At 35.4% G+C, this 24,283-nt stretch overlaps 1 protein-coding gene across 1 annotated transcript in view; it reads left to right on the top strand.

Annotated features, from left to right (window-relative positions):
• Positions 1-23,135, top strand: part of LOC105059927 (probable ATP-dependent DNA helicase CHR12) — a 36,692-nt gene extending 13,557 nt beyond the window's left edge. The window contains exons 4-12 of the mRNA XM_010943443.4: positions 2,361-2,555; positions 2,662-2,811; positions 3,163-3,561; positions 10,253-10,512; positions 10,625-10,843; positions 18,199-18,406; positions 18,491-18,644; positions 21,367-21,966; positions 22,090-23,135. Coding sequence (XP_010941745.1) covers positions 2,361-2,555; positions 2,662-2,811; positions 3,163-3,561; positions 10,253-10,512; positions 10,625-10,843; positions 18,199-18,406; positions 18,491-18,644; positions 21,367-21,966; positions 22,090-22,781 — 2,877 coding nt within the window. The 3' untranslated portion in view covers positions 22,782-23,135. The remainder of the gene's footprint in view (positions 1-2,360; positions 2,556-2,661; positions 2,812-3,162; positions 3,562-10,252; positions 10,513-10,624; positions 10,844-18,198; positions 18,407-18,490; positions 18,645-21,366; positions 21,967-22,089) is intronic.
• The last annotated feature ends 1,148 nt before the right edge of the window (positions 23,136-24,283 follow it).

A 24,283-nucleotide genomic window follows, 5' to 3' on the forward strand; every position in this document is an offset into this window, starting at 1 on the left:
CTTCGACATTTATAAATCATGTTCAATTACAACTCTAGCATCTTTGAACCGAATAAAACATGCTATCCATTTATCTAGTGATGAGATTAGCGGGGAACTGAAAATTTGTATGTGAATTGATACATTTGTTTATTGAAAGCTATAATTGGATTTTTGAAATTTAAACACTCAAAAGAAACTATTATTCCCTGTTGGTCACTAATATATTATAAAAGATAGTGATAATAAATATTACATTATAGGCTAGCCCATGGGATTGGTATTTTAATGCATTATTATAATGTGTCAAACTTTCAACAATTTTGGATTGGTTTGTTTTGATCTTATTAACTTTTTTTTTTGACACCCTATTCTTTAACCTTTATATTCTGATCCGTATATTCCAGATTTTTCACAAGTCCAAGGATTTATAACTTTTGAATCTCAAGGTCATCTTGAAACTCAATCAAACAAAATAAATGACCTTGGATAAATTTGGTAAGGCTTAAAAGTTACCTATTTGTCACCAACTTTTATTGACCGTGCATCTGTATATCTTATTGATCTATCTGCATCGGTACCATAGGATGCTGGTCATCATGAACCTACATATCAAATATCAAGTGGGCTGCAGATTTTATGAATGGATAAATGCCAGATATACCATTTGTGCAAAGGGAACTTTCTTTTTCCTTAAAATGTTCTCTCTCACTCTAGATTTCTAGGATATCTTTACAAAGAATACAGGTCTGATGTTGAAATGTCATTCAATATGGATAATTCTTTGATGAGGCCTTAGGTAAATAGATTGATGATGCAAGATAAGTTAGTAAACATGGATAAACATGTTATGAAACTCTAAAGATAAAAATGTATGTTGATATTTCTAGACGCATTAAAAAATATAATGTATAATTGATTTTGAAAGCTTGGAGCACTTCATGGAACCCATAATAGGAATCATTGCTTAAGATTTATTCATGAACCAGAACCCAGATGGTTGGAATAGGGCTGGGATAGTTTTGGTTATAATTATCATGCGTTATATAATTCTGTGGTATGTGTAGTTATATCTGAACTTACTGCAAAATGAAAAAACCTTATGATAAATACCAAAGCACAAATGATTAAATTTCAGATCACTAAGGGAAGAATTTTCAAATGTTATGTTTTCAATATGTTTTCCTCTATGAGATACTAATTTTTATGTTTTGTAATATTAGGTGATATTTTATTTTCTTGCATTTTAATTTATATGCTAATAAAGTAAGAAATGATATTAAGTTGATTAATAACTCCCAAAGTGGATGGTATGTTTTTTACCAAAGGTCATAGGCGGGCCAGGTTTTGATTATCTTGCATCATGCATGTATGGGTCAAATTGTATGCACTGGGGTCAAATCTCAAATTACATCCACAGTGTACCATACAAATGGGCCATGCTCGAAACACTTTACATGGAAATTCATTTAAAATTTTGTAGACCAATCAATGGATACTCAGACGTAGATATGCTTTAAGTAAAACTTATCCCAAACTTGGAAGTGATTAACAAACATATTTAAAATCTTAATCCATGTTCAAATATTCTAAAATTAACATGTAGAATTAGTTCTGTTATATATGAATTGCCTTTTCTCTCGAACATCATTGAAGAACACATGTTTATGACTACATGCAAAATATTAACATTAAAATCAACAATCATTAATAAAAGCAAACATCATAGAAGTATAAGTTAAGAAAACAGTTGTGTGATTCTAAAATAATATTAATTGACCAACATATGTTGCTCTTTATTGTAGCGTATAGTTGGCTTATACATGATAGTACAAGTCTCATACTGGGTCAGTGTGTACTGAGACCATGCAATCTTAAAAGAATGCATAGTTTTGCATTGTTTTGGTGAAGCCATGACACTATCTATCACATGACACAATTTGGTAGTTGATTTATATGGGGTCCAAGTTAATGATTTAAGTGCAACTGGCTTGGCAATGCTAATCAGTGGCTGGTGCTGCATCGGCACAACACTTTCCATCCCTCATCAGAAAGATGTTTCAAAGAAAAAAGGAGAATATTTAAGCAAAACTTTTTTTAGTTTAAAATTTTTAAAAAAAGATCTAATGTGTGCTGTGCTGACCTAGGGTCAGTGCTGGTATTGGAAGGCCTAGCACTTGAAGCCTTGGCACAAATGTGGTTCCAATACCCCATGTTGTAATTGTTGAGACTTTAACATGTAGGTCATTAGTAAAAATCTCTTGCTGAAACTTGTGTTGAGGAGTTTGATTACCTCTGATGTACTTGAATCTTTTTTCTTCTTTGGCACTTAGATAATGACTGGAGTTTTTCCTTATGACAATCTTTTCTTTCCCCTCCAGTTATTAGAATTACAGAGGAAGGTGCGATCTGACGTGAGTGCAGAGTACTGGTTACACGAGAAATGTGCATATCCTGACAAACAATTGTTTGACTGGGGAATGATGCGACTGCGATATCCCTGTAACATGTATGGTATTGGAGATGCTTTCGCAATGGAAGCTGATGATCATCAGCGGAAAAAAAGAGATGCTGAGGTTATCTATTGCCATTTTCTCTTGTATTATTCTGGAATTCTTCTATCAGCTGTTTTTATTTGAAAGAAAAACTACAACTTTTTTGTTGCAATGTTCCTCATGGCAGAGGTTGTCAAGATTAGAAGAGGAGGAAAAGAACCGAGTAGAGACTAAGAAGAGGAAATTCTTTGCAGAAGTTCTTAATGCTGCTCGTGAATTTCAGTTGCAAGCACAAGCTGCTTTGAAACGACGTAAACAAAGAAATGATGGAGTTCAGGTGGGATTGCATTTATTTTTATAATGCATTTTAATTGTTTTGTTCCAACAGACTGTTGCTTGTAACTTAAAAAACTCATGTACTGTTCTGTTAACATGTCTGATATGGCAAAGCCATGAGTCACTGCAAAATTTTTAGTATATGTCAGTATTTTGACATGTGTTAGTTTAAAAGGGGGCATATTAGCTTGATATGTCTTTATGTCCCTAAGGACCTGACATCTTTGCTATTACTTTAAAGAAATTCTAAGCTCCCCAAGAAAATATTGTTGCTCTCAAATGCTTTGATTGTTAATATTTTCTTTTGTAAGTCTAATTGTGGAAATATATAATTGGGATTTTTGGAATTTAGGCATGGCATGCAAGGCAAAGGCAACGTGCTACACGTGCAGAAAAATTGAGGTTCCAGGCACTAAAAGCAGATGATCAAGAAGCATACATGCGCATGGTAGAAGAGAGCAAGAATGAACGCTTAACAATGCTTCTTGGGAAAACGAATGAACTTCTTGTTGGTCTTGGAGCTGCTGTTCAGCGGCAAAAGGACGCAGAGCATTTGGATGGGCTTGAAGCTCTAAAAAGCTCTGAGTCTGATGATCCTTTGCAAATCTCTAAGAGTGAAACTCCTGGAGAGTTGCCTTTAGATGATGATACTGATGTTATCAATGAAGATTCTGGTCCAAATGTGAAGGCTAATGATTTGCTTGAAGGACAACGACAGTATAATTCTGCTGTTCATTCAATTCAGGAAAAGGTAAGTGCCCACACCACCCCCAAACCAAAAAAAAGAAAGAAAAAGAAAAGAAAAGAAAAGTAATGGCTTTTCTGGCAGTATGAGTACTTTCATTTGGTTTCAGTAGGATCTAATATAAATTTAAAACCCACTTCCAAAAATTTAAGCTCTCTATATGTAGTGATTAGTGCTGTTTTTTAATAAATAAACTCAGGTTTGAAATCACTAGTGGTAGTTAAAAGTATATCCAAAAATTGATGGATTACGTTTGTTTTAGTGCAAAGTACAATGGCAATGAAATTTAAACATTCTTGGAAAAAAATCTTTTTGATGCTGTTTCTGTCCCAATATTGTTCATTGCAAATTGACATTTCTGAATTTCCAGTCTGAAATTGTAACAATTGTTTTGTATTGGTAAGGCATTAACTATATGGCATAATGAATTCATGATAATAAGCAAATTTTTCTACCTTATATCTGAGGTTAACATATGGTTCTCGCAATTTATTCTTATCAAGGATCCAACTCTCAAGATAGGCATCTTTGTTTTCTTTCTCACTGTTATTTAGATTTATCGATTTTCTTGTCCTTTATAATCCAATACGCAAGTTTGAGCTCTAATCCTTAATAGGCTGCTTCTTGGCCTTGATAGATGTGTTTGGACAACCTTAAGGATACTTATTCACTTAACTTTTGGTGTTGCAAGTTGTTAACTTTTGCTAATGCTCCCGATTTCTACCTTTCTTTATCCTCACTTTACAAAAACTGTGCCATCTTTTTTTTTTCCTTCTCTGTCTTTACGTGATATTTGACCAGATGGATTCTTCATGTCAAGTTGTTATGTATGTGCCCATGATTGCTCATTAGAGAAGGTAGATTAATTGTGGCATGAACATCCTCCAGGACTTGTCCAGAACCAGGATATTGTAGAAAGGAAATCTTAGGGCTTAACATAATTTATTTTTTAAAAATAAGATAAGGACAAATGATTACTTGTAGATTAAGTCATTCTCTTTGTCGATAAGAAAATCTGCAAAAATTTTTTGGGATTGTACCTTTACATTTTATCATGATTTAGCAATCATTCATAATGGTTGGATAGTTTGAATTCTGAAATGGCCATTTTTTTGAATGTTTGTATTGATCAATCTATATTGTAGATAACCTAGATGCTGACTCTATTAGGGAATTAATGTTTATTTTGATCAATCTATATTGTAGATAACATAGATGCTGACTCTATGAAGGAATTCATGGGTCAGAACAGTCCTTTTGGAAAATTTAGTAATTTAGGTATGGATTTGGTTGTCGTATACAGTTCAATATGAGCTATAATATGAAAAGCAAACTCCTGAGTGGTGTGCAAGGCTTTGCTTGGTGGTTGTTTGCCTCCACATCACGCACATTTCACGTGCCAAACTCTATTATGAGCTAAATTCCGAGAAAACACTACAAGAAATACTACGGTAATAATAAAATAGATTCAAAATGTTAAGACTTTTTATTTAATAATGGGCAAACATGGAAATTTATGGGTCAAGGATTCTGATTGTTTAAACATGACACATATATTTTTATATGATACCCAGCCCATCAACCCAGCTCAAATAGGCCGCATAAATCTTAAAGCGATGGAAAAGAGAGAGAGAGAAAGAAGACTCCCAATCGGAGTCAAGGAATGATGTCGTGGAGTCGTTCAACTCCTCCCCCCGCCATCTTTATTTAAAGGGATGAATCTCCCTTGGAAACCTACCTCTGTTGGCCTCCAATCATCATTGGAAAGGATTGCCTTTCTTTTTTTCTTCACCATCGAGTTTGTCAGAGATTGTGGCTCGAGCTCCACCGAAAAAGAGATAAGAATCCTCTCATCTTTAAGTTAATCTTGTTTTTCCTATCTCCTTGAGCCCTTAGAAGCTTGATCTTCGGTCGGCGATTGCCGGACTTTTCTTTAGAAGGCCAAGCCCTATTATTCTCCTGTTATTCCGTTGGGTTTTTGTTTTGATTTTTCGACGCCAGCTGTCGTTGCTAGACGCCGGCTGGACAACCTCCAAATATGCCACCATAGCAGGCATCATTGACGACAGCCACCCCCATCGATGGAGGCTGCTGCATTTCGAGATTGAAGGGTGACCATGGGTCCCTATTTTGTGTAGGAAACAAGAAAGAAAAGGATGGAAGGAAAAAAAGAAAAAGAAAAAGAAAAGAAGAAAAAGAGGAAAAAGAAAAAAGGAGAGAGAGTTTCTCTCTCTTCCCTCTTCCTCTTACCTTTCTCTCTCTTTCGACTTCCTCTCTCTAGTTTCTCCCTTTAAAATTGTCTCTCTTCTAGGATTTTCTGGATCTTAAAAAGATCTTTTAATAATCTTGATAGACCTTGGTGAAGGGATCTTATTGTCGACTATCGGACAATCTACTGGCTCTTACCTTGATCGGATTGAGTATCATGAGATTTCAGTATCAATTGCATCCTAGCATGATCTTTGATCAATTGGATGCCTAAATTGAACCGACTGCGATGTTGGGTGCTATCATATAGCGAGTCTTGTGTGGATTTAGGATTTTTATTTCTAAAATAATCATGGTTAAGTTTTGATAAAAGTATGATTTTTGGATATTAGGTTTTGAAAGAATTTTTGGGACTAGTTGGATTTGTCAATCGTTGTTTATGCGAGATGGCTCCACGTTAGATAAAAAGAGTTGTTTAAGGTGCTGTTAGAGAGACATCAAACCAATAGAATAGCAGTACTTCTCAGCAAGTTGGTAGCACCCCTCAATAGAAAGGAATCATAGATTCAGTCGGAAATACTCACATGGAGTAGCAAGAACCAAGCATGGCCCAGATAATGCAGATATTAATTGGTTTGATGCAATCGCAACAATAATTGCAGGAACAGGTACTACAGCAATGGCAAATGCAACAACAAACACCATCACATGAGCATGTGGAGAGCAATTGGAGCGACGAAGTAATATTATAGAATTTAAGAAGTTTCCATTGGCTTTCGAGGGACTAGGGAACCTTTGGAAGCTGAGAATTGGATTATGGCGATAGAAAAAGTATTTGCTATTATGAGATGTCGTGATGATGAAAAGATCTTGTATGTATCGTATATGTTGTAAGATGAAGCGTTTAATTGGTGACAGAGACTGCAACATAAATATGAACAAGATGGAAAACAATTCATCTGAGAGAGATTTCGAAGGGCATTTTATGATTAGTATTTTTCTCAGTGTAAGAACTCAGAAAAAGCAGGAATTTATTTATCTGAAACAAAGAAATATGACAATTATGGAATATGAAGCTAAATTTATGGAGCTTGTCAAGTTTATCCTGAGGTTGGTTGAGGACAAGCATGATCGAGTGTATAAGTTTGAGATGGGACTGAGGACAGAAATTAGAAAGTAAGTAGTATCGTATGAATTAGCTATTTATGTGGATGTGGTGAATAAAGCATTGATAATTGAAAAGAAAGTCAATAAGGAACATGTTGAAAGAGAAAGAAATAAAAAAAAAGAGATAGGTCGAATGAATCTCAAGGACAGAATAGTAAACATATTGGAGGTTCAAACAAGAAGTTAGTGAGCGACAATTCTAGATTGACTGATAATATTAAGTGTTCCCAATGTGGTGGAAATCATGCAGTGAGTTATTGTCATTGGAACATTAGTGCATGCTTTGGTTGTAGTAAAAAAGACTACAAAATAGCTAATTGCCCATAAAGAATGGAGAGTAAGCCCACCCTAGTAGCTGAACAAAATAAGGATGGAAACCTGAAACCTTGGGTCCAAAGAAGAGTCTATGCTCTTATGCAAAAAGATGCATAGTCCTCCAGTGCAATGGCAACAGACTTTGAAAAAAGATTTTTAGAATTAATTCACCTTGTTGATTGGGTTTGCTTACAAGGTAAGTAATGCTTCACTTTCTAGATTTATCAGCAAATTATATAGTATCTGTACTATTGAACTTTGAGTCATATTATTATGATTTATGAATATGAAGCATGATATATATTTATTAAATTTACTTCATTGTATAATATTGTTTGATGTATTATCGATTGTATTGATTCTGTTATGGAGTTATGATTGATTAATTTCAAATTCAGATGGTTTTGTGTATTGTTCGATCGAAATATGAAATTGATATTATCGAAAGAGAGATTTTATTCGAGATGGATTTTGACTCGCAGTCTGACTATGTATTGAAATCTTGCCAATGGAGGTTGTGCGCTAATACATTGACACCCTGTCAATGAGGGTTGTGCACTGGTATATCGATATCCTACCAATGAGAGTTGTGTGCTGGTATATCGATATTCTGTCAGTAGAGGTTGTGCGTTAATATATAATATTCTACCAATGGACTTTATATGCTGGTATATCGATACCCTATCAGTGGGGGTTATATGTTGGTATATCAATACCCTACCAGTGGGGGTTATACGTGGTACTTTGACTATTGTGTGCTTATTTTGGTCTAGCCGTAGGGTACAAGTATGGTCACAGTTTCTGGCGTTGAGGTGAACGTGATGTTTTAAAACAAATTGATTTATAAGCGAAAATGAATTTTGAAAAAGAATAAATTTGTATGGATTTTATTTTGATTAGTGCTGTATATTTTGAATTGGATTTTAATTAATGTATTGCTTGATTTATTTAACTAAAGTGTTCATTGCTTACCGAGCTGTCAAGCTCATTATCCTCTCTTTCTTTTTCAGATTCAGATGCTTAGTCTCGGATATGGATACTGTTTTGAGAGTGAAATTAGAAGCAAAATTTAGCAATATCAACATTGTTTAGATTTAGATTTGTTGTTATTAGTTGAGATTTATTAAGCGAGAATTATTTGATGTAAAGACTTTCAAATACATTTATTAGTTGGATAATTGAATATTGATTTTTAGTTATTTAAATTTATTCTGCTGTGATGCATTGATATCATGTTTGGAATGCCTTGCATGCTTATAGAGAGAGTTCTCCATGAGTATGTGGTGGTTGCTATCAAGGTTTTAAATTCTGTGAGATGGAGGTGTTCCGGTATCTTTATGTAACGGGATACCTCGCTGTCCCGTCCGGTCCCGACAGTCGTTCCGATCATGCATTCCAATAGATATCCTCCATCTATCTTCCCTTCTTTTCTTCTTTCTTTCTTTTTTTCTTTCCTTTTTTTCTTTCTTTTTCATCTACCTTCCTTCCTTTCCTTTTTTTTTCCTTTCTTTTCATCATCCCTTTCTTTCTTTTTTTCTTTTTCTTCTTCTTGCTATTTTCTTTCTTCCTTCTTTCCTACTTTTTTTTCCTCTCCCTTCCTTTCTTTCTTTCATTTTTCTTCTTTTTCTTTCCTTTCACTTTTCTTTTTTTCCATCTTCCATTCTTTTTTTCTTTTTCTTTTTCTTTCCCTACATGGATGGGTTCTGAGTCCCGATTCCATCCCGATCCCATTTTCTCACAGGACCGGGATGGGACGGTCGTGACACCCACCGTCCCACTTGGTCGCCATGATCTCTAACTCGCAAATCTCAAGTCGGGGGTGTGACAGTTTACTTGTTGAAGTGGTGAACCAGTAGGTAGGCCATAGTTGGTAGTAAGCTCAGCATTTATGTATTCCTTGTGTCACTGAAATTGCATTCCAATATGTACACACTATGCTTTTAGGAGTACCACATGAAAGACTGAATGGTTGGAATCTTCAAAACGGATCATTTGCAGCCAGGAGGTTCTTCAAAATTATCATTGTTATTATTTAATGTATGAGAAGAATTCAGATAGCCACTTTTCTAGACTTTGTACTTTGTTCTTCTTGGCAAGAAAGTCACAGAAGATTTGGAAATTGTAGTGAGTAATGCGTAGTTAAGTATAGTACAAAGCATCAAGATTATCCTATATTGTTTTTATTGCAAGGTATCATGTCACTATTCCTGTTTCATCCCTTTGTGCATATTAGCAGAAGGACATGAAGGGAACCTTTTTACTTTTGGAAATAATCTGTATAGACATGCAATAGCTTAAGCTGCTAGAGGAATTCTGGACAATATGCTAAACAACGTTTTTGTAGGTCAAAGAAAACTCTGAGTTCTCCTATTAATCCTTGTCGGAGATGGTTACCTGGTACAAATTACTAAATCTTGTTTTTTTTCTTTCAAACAATTCTTTTGACTGTTTTCAAAATTTTCTTGTCTTTTAAGAGATATTTTATTATGTTAGAAAGAAGAAGTAAAGAAAGGAAGCTTTGATCCCAGTCAGAATTTATTGGCTAAGTTGTAGAGCTTCATTTTGACAACCTATAAATTTTATCTTTTTACAACTAATGATGATGTTGCCAATATATATTTGTTATTCTTTTACTTTTGGGCATGCATAAGTATCATAATTTTGTGGGGTTACTTTTCCTGTTAGTGTGGAATATTAACAAGATGCTTTCTTTCTTGTGGTTCTTATATGTTCTTTTCATATTGTTTCAGATCCAGCTCTTATTTTCAGCATAACTTCCATCATTTCATGCCTTAAGTTTTTTTGTACTGCCTCTTTGATAAGTTTGATTAGAGCTTGTCTAAATGTTTCTTCTTTTTTAGATTTGACTCCATGCAGCTTAAAAACTTGTTCTATTATTTTTCCTACTCCTTTCTTTGTTTGGTAATTATACACCATCTCTATCATTTTATACGCATTGCCCTATATTGAACAGATGATCTAACTAATGACTTTCTGAATTTTGTAGGTTACAGAGCAGCCATCAATGCTTCAGGGTGGAGAACTAAGACCTTACCAATTAGAAGGACTTCAATGGATGCTTTCTTTGTTTAACAACAACTTAAATGGTATACTGGCTGATGAAATGGGTCTAGGAAAGACAATTCAGACCATAGCATTAATTGCATATTTAATGGAAAACAAGAGTGTAACTGGGCCTCACTTGATTGTTGCTCCAAAGGCAGTGCTGCCAAATTGGATTAGTGAATTTTCAACTTGGGCACCAAGGTACATACTTTATATTCAAAGATGGAAAATAAGATTTTGATGAATCCACTTGTTTAAAAACTGGTAACATTTTTCTCTTGTTTTAACATCCGGCTTCTCCTATGTGAGTTAGTATTGTGACGGTTCTATATGATGGACGCCTGGATGAACGGAAGGCAATGAGGGAGGAGTATTCAGGAGAAGGAAAATTTAACGTGATGATCACACACTACGATCTGATAATGAGAGACAAAGCTTTTTTGAAGAAAATTCACTGGTATTACATGATTGTTGATGAAGGACATCGTTTGAAAAACCATGAGTGTGCTCTTGCCAGGACACTTGTTTCAGGGTATGCTACTTTTCAATTCTATGTATCTTTTTAAGGCTTAGATATTTGATCCAATCTTGTAACTATTGTTTTTATTTAATCTGATTTATCTTTTTTTTGTGTAAATATAAAATATTCAATCTTGTAACCTACATTTTAAAATGCGTAACTACTTAAACAATAAAAAGTGTAACTAGGAATTAACCAGATAGAAATTTAGAAATCTACAAATGTTTTCCACTTGTTAGTTATATATGTAAATAAAAGATGGTGCGAGATTTTGATTTGATAGTATAACATACTCTTAGAATTTGCTCAATAAACACTTAGTTTCCTGGAAGATGCTGGTTTGGTTTTGTATAATACCGCTTAATGAGGGTGAGGAAAGATGTGATTAGCTTCTCCTTTTACAGTGGATAATCAATCCCATATAAATATACCAAAGGATGATCTTCTTAAGAGATCAAATCCTGTGTAAATCCCATGAATAAGGGATAAGATCAAATCCCATATAAATTCTTTGAAATAAGGGATAAGATCAAATCCCGTGTAAATCCCATCAAATAAGGAATAATTAAATATGGTTACAGTGAATAAGGAAAGAGATGAAGAATAGAGAATCATACAAATATCCTACAATTAGATCAGAGATTTTTGAAAATTCTCAACACTCCCCCTTAAGCTGGTGAGTGGATGTCTTCCATTCCCAGCTTGCTAATAATTTTTTGAAATCTCGTTGTAGGTAGGTCCTTGGTTAGAACATCAGCTAACTAATTCTCTGATGGTATATATGGGATACTAATCAATCTATTGTCCAACTTTTTCTTTATGAAGTGTTTGTCTATCTCAATGTGCTTAATCCGATCATGCTGAATCGAATTATGTGCAATATTAATGGCAGATTTGTTGTCATAGTATAGCTTCATCGTTTCCTCTCTCTTGATCTTTAAGTCATCTAGGATTATTTTTACCCATAGTAGTTCACAAATCCCCTGAGCCATGGCTCTGAACTCAACCTCAGCACTAGATCTTGCTACCACATTCTGTTTTTTACTCCAAGTCACCAAATTACCTCTTAGAAATGTGCAGTGTCTCGATGTTGACCTTTTGTCCACTTATGATCTAGCATAATCAGCATCAGTATAGAACTTAAGAGTAAGCTCTCCTCTTTTCTGAAATGAGATTTCCTTACCTGGTGTAGCTTTAAAATTGTGGAGGATTCTGCAAATTGCTTGCAAGTGTTCTTCTTTTGGGTCATGCATAAACTGGCTGACTATACTCATAAAGTAGGTTATATTTGATCTTGTATGTGAGAGATAAATTAATCTCCCTATAAGTCTCTGATATCTCCCCCTATCAACTGAACTATCTTCTCAGTTCTTCCTATCCTGTGATTATAATCGGTAGGCGTACTTGCTGTTTTGTTGCAAAGATTTTTGATTTTTTTTAGATCTAGCATATATTTTTGTTGAGAGATAAATATTTTTTTTTTGAGTAAGCCACTTCAATACCTAAGAAGTATTTCAGTTTTTTGATCTCAAATTCTTGTGCCAATTTTTTTTTAACATATTCTTTTTCAGCTGCATCATTTTCTATCATAATAATATCATCTACATACTTTAGTAAGGCTGTAACTTTATCTTTATTTGAGTGTTTTATAAATAACGTGTGGTCTCTCTGGCTTTGTTTGTATCCCATTCTCAGCACTGTCTTTGTAAATCTCCCAAACCATCTCTAGAGATTGTTTTAGGCCATACAAAGCCTTTTTCAAACAACAGATTTTATCAGCTCCAAAATCTCCATGGTGGCTCCATAAAAACCTCTTCTTCCAAATCTCCATGTAGGAATGCATTCTTTACATCAAATTGTTGCAAATCCCAATCAAATATAGCAGCAAGAGATAATAGAATTGTTACAATATTCATCTTTGCTACTGATGCAAAAGTTTTTTGGTAGTCTATCCCATAGGTTTGTGTATATCTCTTTGCAACTAATCTTGCCTTGTATCTCTTAAGAGATCCATCTGCTTTGTATTTTAAAGTGTAAACATATTTGCATCCGATTGGTTGTTTTCCTTTTGGCCTAATTACGACCTCCCAAGTCTTATCTTTTCTAGTGCAGTCATTTTCTCTTTCATAGCTTGTATTCAATTCTTGTCCTTTAATGTCTCTTGTATAGTTTTAGGGATATCAATTGAGTCTAGGATAGTGAGAAAACTTTTATGTTGTGAAGAAAGGCAATGAAAGGAGACAAACTATGAAATTGGATAGAGTGGATGTTGAGTGCACTTTCTGATGGCCTTTCTTAAGGCAATTGGGAGATCTAGATCTTGAGAAATAGGCTCTTCAGGAACAGATTCATTAAGAATAGAATCAGTGAGAGAAATTGGTTTACCTGGCTCTTGTTCATGCAGATTGGAGTCTTGGGTCTGCATTGGTTCGGAAATCACCTTTTTTCTTCTTGAATACTGCAGTAATTCGGGCTGCTTTTGTTGCTGATTTTTAGTGTTTCATCCCGACTCATATGAGAATGGTTCATGTGGAGGAGGCATCCCATATGAGGATGGTTTATGTGTAGGAGGCATGGGTTGTAGACTTTCGAGATTATCACAGACAACCCATCCCGAACCATCCTTAGGCTTCTTCTCCTGAAGAGCGGAATGCGGTTTGAAAAAATAAAATTGATTTTCATTAAAGGTGACATCCATGGTGATAAATATTTTTTGGATAGGAGGATGATAACACTTATACTCTTTTTGTGTATTGGAATAGCGTCCCAAAATATATTTTTGAGCTCTAAAATCAAGCTTTTCCTGATGTTATTTATGAACATGGACATAGGAGACACATCCAAAGATGCGAAGAGGAAGATTACTTGGGTAATGAAGCTCAGAATGAAAGGTATACAATAAGTGAATGGGAGATTGATTACGAAGGACATGTAAAGGGATTCTATTAATCGGAAAAATTGTTGTAAAGACAGCATCTCCCAAGAAATTTTGGGGCATTAGAATGGAAAAGGACATGAGTGACTTTTAGAAGATGTTGGTTTTTTCTCTCTGCTGTCCTATTTTGTTGGGGTGTGTCAACGCAGGAGAATTCGTGAATGATTTTTTCTTTGTGAAAGAAGTAAGAGTGAAATTAACATAATCTCGAGCATTATGAAAATAAATTCTTTGTATGGATATCTCGAATTGTGTCTTTATCATTTGATGGAAAGATGGAATTGTATGGCTGATCTCGGATTTTTTCTTCATAAGATATATGATATATCCACATGGTCCTAAGACAGTCATCAATAAATGACACAAACTACTTTGCCCTAGTACGAGTAGGAATTCTAGAGGGACCCCAAATATCTGTATGTATGAGAAGAAAAGGTTTGGAAGATTTATTAATACTCAAATGGAATGACATACGATGATGTTTAGCAAATTCACAAGTGTCACAATGAAAGCTTTGAACATCAACATTATTGAACAATAAAGAAAACACATTTTTTAGCAAAAAGAAGGGTGGATGGCCAAGATGAAGATGCTGGATCCAGATTTCAGATTCATTGGAAGAGAAAGGATAAGCAGAATTGGACGATGTGCAGAAAAGAGTGAGTCGGTTCGTAGGAGTGGAAGAACTACTGGCAACATTAAGGTAGTAATGACCATTCCTTTCCTTAGCAGATCCAATCTTCCTCCCCATGACTTTATCCTGAAAGATGCAATGGGTATCAAAAAATATGATACAACAATTTAAATCTTTGGTGAGCTGATGAATGGAGTTTAGATTAGTGGATAATTTCAAAACATGTAGCATATTTTTTAAATGAAGGGAAGGGCTAAGAAAATTTGGCCTTGGCTAGCTATGGTAATAGAGAAACCATTAGCTATGATAATTGTTTGATTTTCTGGGCATGGTTTGTAGGTCTCAAATCAAGATGGGCTATGGGTCATATGATCCGTTGCTCTCGAGTCAAGTACCCAAGAGGAGGAATGAGGCAATGTATCGGCAGTAAGAGAATTAGAAACAAGGTATTTATTAGATTGAGCCAATGAACATGAACCAGAGGAAGTAGACAGAGTTTAGAAAATTTCATAATTTCTCAACCTCCTCTTTGTTGAATTCTCGAAATTCAGCTTCTTCAAGTTTTTCAGGTATAGGTCCCTTGTTGTTGGTGAAATTAGCTTGATTCCACTGTTGCCCTTTGAATCCCCCGGTTCTACTCAAGACTTGTGCTTTGCCATGAAGTTTAAAATAATTATCCCTTGTGTGGTGAGGCTTCTTGCAGTAAGTACATCAAAGACCATCACGGTTGGACTGCTTGGAAGTGTTGTCTAAAATACGATCATTCGGTTTTGCTCCAAAGGTATTTGGCTTGTAATCTCCATCCGAACTCTTGGTGGATACCATGGCGGATCCTTCTGGAAAAGGGTTCGAGCATTACACTTCGGCGGTTTTCCTCAGTCCGGATGATAGAGAAGATCTCCTTTAATTGTAGAAGTCGCTCCCTTCATAGAATTTGAATACGAACTTGATCATATTCGACATTCAGTCCTGCAAGAAACTCAAAGCGATGATCTTGTTCAAAACTTAGAAAGGTATTAATATCTTCATGGCTAGATATTTTGATGGCTTGATAGTGATCTAACTCAAGCCACAAGCCATTCATAAGATTATAAAATTCAGTGACAGAAAGAGAAACTTGTTTGGTGTGGGAGATTTTGTTTTTGAGTTCGTAAATGACGGCTACATTCTGGATTTTAGAATACGTCTGTCGAACAGTGTCTCATATTTCTTTAGTAGACGAGAGAAACATGCAATTGTGGCTGACTTCGGATTGCATTGAGTTCAAGAGCCATGACATGATCACGGAATCAGCTTCGTCCTATGCAGGAAATTTTGGATCTGAGGGATTCAAACAAGGAGCAATTAAATGATTCAGCTTACCACGTCTCTCGAGAAAAATTTTCATCAATTATAACCATTGAAGATAATTCTTCCCATCAAGACGATAGGAAGGGTTCATGGCCTGCAGTTCACCATTAAAAATGGGTTGAGTTCTTCCAAAGACAGGTCTAGAAGGATTGGATGCCGTGGCCTTAGAAGCTTCAGAATGTGTTGACTAGGAGAAGGGATCAAATAACAACAATAATAGAGAGACTGACTGACAACGGGAGTGCAGTCAGCCGATAGAGAAAAGTTGTGAACTATGACGGCTTCTGCGATGAAGGTAGGGAATGATGAAGACGTCTGTGATGAAGGCAGATGGGGTCGACTCTGAAGACGTCTGCGATGAAGACAGATAGAAAAAGAAGAAGTAGCGACAGAAAAAATAGGCCCTATGGAAAGAGCTCTGATACCATGAGAAAAGATATGATTAACTTCTTCACTTACAGTGGGTAATCAATCCCATATAAATATACAAAAAGATAATCTTCTTAAGAGATCAAATCCCATGTAAATCTCATGAAATAAGGGATAAGATCAAATCCTGTGTAAATCCCATAAAAATAGAGATAAGATCAAATCCTATGTAAATCCCATCAAATAAGGGATAATTAAATATGATTACATTAAATAAGGAAAGAGAGGAAGAATAGGGAACTATACATATATCCTACAATTAGATGAGAGATTTTAGGGAATTTTCAACATTGGGGATAGAGGTCAAAAAGAAATGCTTAAATTTCTATATCTGCATTCTTCAGGGTAATTGGCATTTAGAGAAGTGATTTCCTGTTGAGGTTACTTGTCCAAAAGCACCTTTTTTTGAGTTTATCACAAGCTGCATATTGATATATTAGTTTGGGCTCCTATTTCCACAAGAATACTTTTAAAACATCTAGGCTGAAGCCAAGCTAAACAACAGTTTACTATGTTATAATGAAAATATAACTTATAACAGACATCATAATGTTATAACTCATAACAACAACCTAAGAATTTATAATGATAATGGCAATATAAAAATTCAGGAGGTCTCCTTTTACATTTTGTATACGAGAATCTAAACGACACATAACATTGTGTTACAAGTCACAAGTAGGGATGGAAATGGGCCAACCTGGACTGAGGGTAAGCAAATATTTCAATAGGGAAAGCCCAAATACCTGGCTCAAACAATGTAAAAGTTGGACTGTTAGCCAGCCAATTTGCATTCATAGTTTAACAGCCGATATATGAATGGAACAATCACCATTATTTGGCATTGTTGCTGTTTGTTTAAATAAGAACATTTTAAAGTTCAGTTCTTTATGCCAGCTGAAAAATATTTTATTATTTTATGAGCAGTGTTTCGAGCATATAACAGCGAAGTACCCAATACAGTGCATTGTTTCCTGTTATAATGGCAAATAGCAGCCATTATGAGAGTAATTATCTTATTGCAAATTTACAGAGGAAATGATTGAACTGACAAATAATGGTCTTTATTTTGGTTATAATGATAAGTGACAGTTTAGGAGGGGGTCCATTGTTTGGTTATATTGCTTTTATTAAAAGCTTGACCCCAATACAAAACAGAGAGAAAACAAGTAAACAAATATAAGAAAACCTTGCAAATGGCAAACAAGAATTTTGGCCTCAAACAATGAAATGAAGATATCATTATCATAATTTGTACTGTATAAGTCTTATGCTCTTAGTTTCATGAAAGTGAATTATTGTGCATATGCGATACAAATTTCTGTTAGTACTCCATATTAAGTGCAAGTTACCGTTCTGACTTCCATTAGGTGTTTTTCTTCTACTGAAAGTCATTCTTTAAATTTTCCAGTTTACTGAAAGTTGTTTCTACTCCTTGACTATACTTTATTTATTCTGATTTTCCAGTTATTTTCACTTTATATGAACATTCACTGGCTTATTATGTTCTCACTGAAAATGTGACCGATATAAAATTAATTCTGAATTCTGCTCCTTTAAGAACTTATTATGTGAGTGAATGAAAAAAACAAACAGGTTTGTCTTGTTTCTTAAGCTAACCTATGATGTTCCATGTTGTTGGCTCTGTTTGGGCTTATCAGCTATCACTACATGATCATTGCTTGCTTAAACATTAGAATTCCATATTCCCATTATTCCTGTCAGTCGTTGTTCAATAACTGATATGTTAGACCATACATGTATGAAAATATGCTGACGTATTTTTATATATCTGAGATGTTTCATTAGGTATACCTGATGTGGACTAATTCAGCAGACCATCCTTATGAATGATTCTATCCCTATAATCTACATGCATTCCTATGACTACACTAATTTGAAAGGAGCTTTGTTGCTTTCATGTTGTATGGATCTGTTTGTAGCCTTTTCAGTCTGTTCCCTCCAGTTTTAATATATGATTTTTTTTTTTCTGATGAAAAATTCTTATTATGGATGCAGTTATCGTATTCGACGCAGGCTACTATTGACTGGTACCCCGATACAGAATAGTCTGCAAGAGTTGTGGGCACTGCTTAATTTTCTTTTGCCCAGCATTTTTAATTCAGTACAGAACTTCGAAGAATGGTTTAATGCACCATTTGCAGATCGATGTGAAGTATCTCTTACAGATGAGGAAGAGCTATTAATTATTCGTCGTTTGCATCAAGTGATTATTAATACTTGCACTGCTATCTGTTTATTTTTTGATTTAATGATGTCGCTTTCAGTGATGACATTCTCTATTTTTCAGGTTATCAGACCATTTTTGTTGAGAAGAAAGAAGGATGAGGTGGAGAAATATCTTCCAGGGAAAACACAAGTGATACTAAAATGTGATTTGTCTGCTTGGCAGAAAGCTTATTATCAGCAGGTGACTGACATAGGACGGGTTGGTCTGGAATCTGGTATGTTAAACGGGTGATTGTTGTCTTTGTTTTACTTTCTTGACATCATTTTATCTGTTTCTGTACACTGGTAATAAATGAACTATCTGCTAATATTTGAAAACATTGTATTGTTTACTGTTTTATGTGTCATTTCAAGCCAACAAAATATTGAGTTTAGGTCAAATTGGAATTTATGGAGGAAACCCTTAAAAGGGATTTCAAGAATTAGTAGAACAAAGTAAGAGTATACTGAATGCTGTTTCAAACTTTCAATTGAAATGATAATGACTCCTGAGTCCAGATTGTTGGATGGGAGATATAATGGTGTGACCGGTTCCATATTTCTTATCTTTTATGCAAAAGAATGGAGTGATAAATGAAGATGTACCTATTAGAATTAGAGCTAGATGGAAGAAATGGAGAGGTGCTTCTAGAGTATAATGTAATTGATGAATTTCTTGGTGACGGGGGAAATTTTGATAGGGTCTACAATGTGTGGTTCATAATGTTAGGAAATAAACAATCATCTAAGCAACGGATGATCATAACATAGATAAAAATGTTGAGATGGTTTGGTAATAACTAGGAAGGACAGTTAGGAAAGAATTTTATTAGTGTCTTGGGTTCATAGCATCTGAATACAATAAGTGGTAGAGAACTAATTGAGATGCTTTGGGCATGTGTAGCGAGACTTTAGTAGGCCTTGGTATGGAGTGGTGCTTAAATTAGTGTTTCAGGCTAGCAAGAGGCAGGGGAGACCTAAACTAATAAGGGTGGGAGTAGTGAGAAAGGATTTGGAAAAGCTTCCAGTGACAGCAGGGGTAGACCTAAAAGAGGATCTCCATCTATTCACATTTTAAGCATTCATAAGATGGCAGAATATTCTCTTACAAGGAATGTTATTCCAGCAATTTGTCTTTGAGCATCCACTTTAAGCATAACAATCGGGTTGGGCATATTTTTGTTGACCCAAAATAGACTTGGAGGATATTGGGTTAAAATTACAAAGCCAGACCTGACCTGTTTTTCAGAATGGGTCCATTTTTAGCCCCAATCCTGCCTATGGGTCTTCCAAAACAGATTGGATTGGGTCTAATTGGGTTGGCACAGGGTCTGGTTACAGGTTGACTCGCTTATTTGCAGCCCTACCTTCTACACCCTTCAACAAGGATTAAAGTACCCCTTTTTTGGGTAAAATTAGAGTACCCTTCTTGTTTGACTTCTCAAATTTTCATTGTACAACTCATAGTTTGACATGTTTTCCGCAACTGGTTGTCAACATAGCGGCAAACCTCCACAATCCACCGATTTCCTTCGTGCTCCAGACTGGCTTTGACAACATAGATTTCTTGGTTTAGTTGATTATATTTTAGCCCTCTCTCAAAATATATCTTTACAGTTCCTTGCAAGGGGAGTGGTTATAATATGGTTGACAACCAAAGGTGCTCCCCTTGATAACTCGTTCTGGGTTGAGGGAGAAAATGAATCATTTGGACCTCATTAGGCACAAGGAAGCATATTTTTATTCTGTCAAAATATATCTTTTATAGTTCCTTGCAAGGGGAGTAGTTATAATATGGTAGATTGACAACTAAAGGTGCTCTCTTTGTTAACTCGTTCTGGATTGAGGAAGAGTATTATCATTTGGACCTTGTATGGCACAAGGAAGCATACTTTTATTCTGGACTTGTATGGTGCCTAGGTTGAATCTTTTAATCATATTTTGAAATTTGATAATCCCCTTATTATCTTAATGACTTATCCATTGTTGATACATCACTTTAATGATCACTTTTTGGGAATCTGGCCTCTGCATCAACAGAGGGATGTAGTTAAAGTATTTCTCATTTCTCCTCTTATGCACTCCACAGGCGCATTGCATAGGTCATCTGTCTAGGGATGTTTTATGCTTGTATACTGCTCAGAGATTAATGAGAATTTGGACAGGCCACATGATCTCATGGTTGCTTTCACTAGGGAATAGATGACAGCTGCCTTGATGTTGTTCCTTTTTTGCTTTTATTCTTTTTGCTCTCTATTGTTCTTTCTTTCAGTTGATTGACCTTATCGCGTTGAAGCAACAAAGCACTTTGACTGTAGGGAAAGCCATCTATAGTTATTAATGTATTCAATTGCTCATCTGTGCTGATCACAGATTAACATGGATTGACCAATAGTTAGATGAGAAAGTGGGCTCTAATAGTTATAGCATCTTTGTCGAGATTTCAGGCCCTTAGCATATTTTATTTTCATGATTATCAGCTAAATATAGTTAACTTTTATAGGATGTTTCATTGAAACTGACTTAAATATCGAGTAGCATGAGCAATAAATGTTCCAAGATAAATTTGGACATATACATGTAAACTAATTTAAGTTAGAACTATGCCTGAAGTGCTATCTGCATTTCTTATTTAAATAATATTCCCTGAGTGTGATATGTAAAAGGTGATTTAGAGTTGACTGTATTTTATGAGTGCAGAGTTTCATGTAACACAAGGTTCTGTTTGTGTCCTCTCTTTGGCAGTGAATACATACGTTCATCTGGAACAAGATATGTGTAAATATAAAAACAAGACATACTCTTCCACTGTTGTTCATCGTCTCCTTCATATGAAACCCATGTTTTTCTGTCTATTGTGGTCATTCTTGTATATTTTGTTTATACAAAAGATTTAAGTTTTTATTTTGTACAAGAAGCATTGTCTAGTGCTGATGTGGAAGCATTAATAATATGCAGGCATAAAATCAAAGAGCCTCCAGAATTTGTCAATGCAGCTCAGGAAGTGTTGTAATCATCCATACTTGTTTGTACCAGAATATAACATGTGGCAGAAGGATCAAATTGTTAGAGCATCAGGAAAGTTTGAATTGCTTGATCGCTTGCTTCCGAAACTGCAGAGAGCCAGTCACAGAGTTCTGCTTTTCTCCCAGATGACACGTCTAATTGATATTCTAGAGATCTACTTGCAGCTGTATGATTTCAAGTACCTTAGGCTTGATGGATCAACCAAGACTGAAGAACGAGGGTTATTACTCAGGCAGTTCAATGCACCTGACTCTCCCTACTTCATGTTTCTCTTGAGCACTCGAGCCGGTGGTCTTGGATTAAACTTGCAGACTGCAGATACTGTGATCATCTTCGACAGTGATTGGAACCCTCAAATGGATCAACAGGCAGAGGATCGTGCGCATCGTATTGGGCAAAAGAAGGAAGTTCGTGTCTTTGTGTTGGTTAGTGTTGGATCGATTGAAGAGGAAATCTTGGAACGTGCAAAACAGAAGATGGGTATCGATGCGAAGGTCATCCAGGCAGGATTATTCAATACTACCTCCACTGGTTAGTATTCTTATATGATCCTGGGACATCTAATTATTATATCATTTCTAGTTGTTTAATAGATGGTATCAAAATCAATTCATGAAGCTGTTAGACATCATATTTTGTTATTTTCGCGTGCAGCACAAGACAGGCGAGAAATGTTGCAAGAGATCATGCGGAGAGGCACAAATTCTCTTGGAACAGATGTGCCAAGTGAGAGAGAGATAAACCGCCTTGCAGCACGGACTGAAGAGGAGTTCTGGCTGTTTGAGAAGATGGATGAAGAGAGACGGCAAAGAGAGAGATACAGGTCAAGGTTGATGGAGGAAAATGAGGTGCCTGACTGGGTATATCCTAAAACTAGTGAACACAAACCTAAAGGGAACCAAGGCCTAGATAGTGAGAGCAATCAGGTCACTGGGAAGAGACGCCGTAAAGAGGTTGTTTATGCTGATTTACTTAGTGATGTCCAGTGGATGAAGGCTGTGGAGGATGGAGAAGACTTGTCCAAAATTGCTGCAAGAGGAAAGAGGAGGGAACATCCCCCCGATGCATATGAATCTGCTTCTGATGATGCAGGCGGGCAGAGTATTTCCGAGCAAAGGAACATGAGCAGGTCTACAGTGAGTGAAGATGGCAGTGATGATGTGTTGAGCAGAACACCAAGAAAATTCAAGACTGGATTTGTGCTGCCTAACAAAGATGAAGATGAGGGTGAAGGTGAAGGTGATACCAGCAGCTGGCAAGAAAACATTGTTACCTGGAGGACCCACAAGAGAAAGCGCTCGAGCCATGGCTTCTCCAACTCAACTTCAGATGTAAAGGGACAATAGGTTTGCTAGCATAAACCGGAATTTTGTTGCTTGCCAGGTGTTGAATGAGGCAACCATTTAGAAGTGAATGTGCATTGCTTGGTCTAGCAATTTTCCCCCTCTTATTTGAGAAAGGCACTGCACCCAGTTTCATCTATATAAATAAAGATTATTGATTTAATGCGCTTCATGGTGAGAACTGATGGCTGCTGCAATGCAGGTCATTTGCTGGCGAAATGTCATTTAGAACCATAAGAATGCTTTGTAATTTTTCATTTCATAACTTAAGCTCACCCACAAAGTTCTGAAACTACTCTTTTAGGTACCATCCTTAATTATTTTCAATAGAAGTGATTGACTTGCTGGTGCATAAAATTTCTCTCTTAATTTTTGTGTTTAGTGATCTGCTTAAATTTTTAGGCTTTATCTACCAATTTCCTTATGTGAGCGTATAGGAACATTGCATATTGGATTCTACTTAGCTCGAGCATCTTATATTTCAGGCTCGGACGATATAGCTCAAATTCTGTATTATAGAAATTTATTAGCATTGACATTGAAGCCTTGATTATGGAAGAATATTTTCTTACCCTATGCCTGTGCCAATGCAGCCTGAATATTGTCTGTTGTGTAAAATTCACCAGATGCTAGTTTTTGCCCTTGTCAAGTTTTATGGATGAAAAAAGTTTCTTTTGCATCGCCATCATGCTTTTACTTATGGAAACTAGAATTTTTCCAGATGCTTCTCATGTGGATAACTCAAAAAGGATTTTGAAAATATAAGCAATAGCTATTATATATTTAAACTTTAAAAGTAACCCAACTACGTATGATAGTCTATATGAAGTTTATACGGATGATATATGACATTAAACATGGGGTTCAGGACTTTCCAATTTGAGGTAGACCTGAGGAGGTCAAATCCTAGAACTGTCCTACAATTATGATCATCCGCGTATTGTATGACTACCTATGATTATTTGACTTTTTTAAACTATTTATACAATAATTTTTTTTTTCATATTGGTATTTTTAATTAGTATTTAGGCAAACTAATCTAAAAATTATACTATAAGTATGGCTAGTTTTAGTATCAAAAAAATGCTACTATTGTTCGCTTTCCATAACAATGACTCCAAACACAATTATGCAATCATTGATTTATTCCAGAAAAAATTATTGTTAAAAGATGGAGTGGTTCAATAACAGTGATTATTTTTTGGGTATGCTGCTAATTGTTAAGTAACTTGGCTAAAAATATAATTTGGAGATACGACTATTCTTCTTGGATACTTGTTTTGCCCTTTGCTTTAGATTTTAGTGGTTACTGAATAATGCTTTTATGGTTCTTTGCTCGTATTTTGATTCAACAATAATTTTTTAAATTTGGGATATTATTTTGCACCATTAGTTCCTTAATCCTTATTTTTCCTCTATTTTTTATACTTTTTGATTGGAAGCTGTAAAACTAACTTGGCATAAATTGAGGATTTGGCAGGCTCTATAATTCCTAAGTCATTAAA

Source organism: Elaeis guineensis, chromosome 10, assembly GCF_000442705.2.
Source record: "Elaeis guineensis isolate ETL-2024a chromosome 10, EG11, whole genome shotgun sequence".
NCBI lineage: Eukaryota > Viridiplantae > Streptophyta > Magnoliopsida > Arecales > Arecaceae > Elaeis > Elaeis guineensis.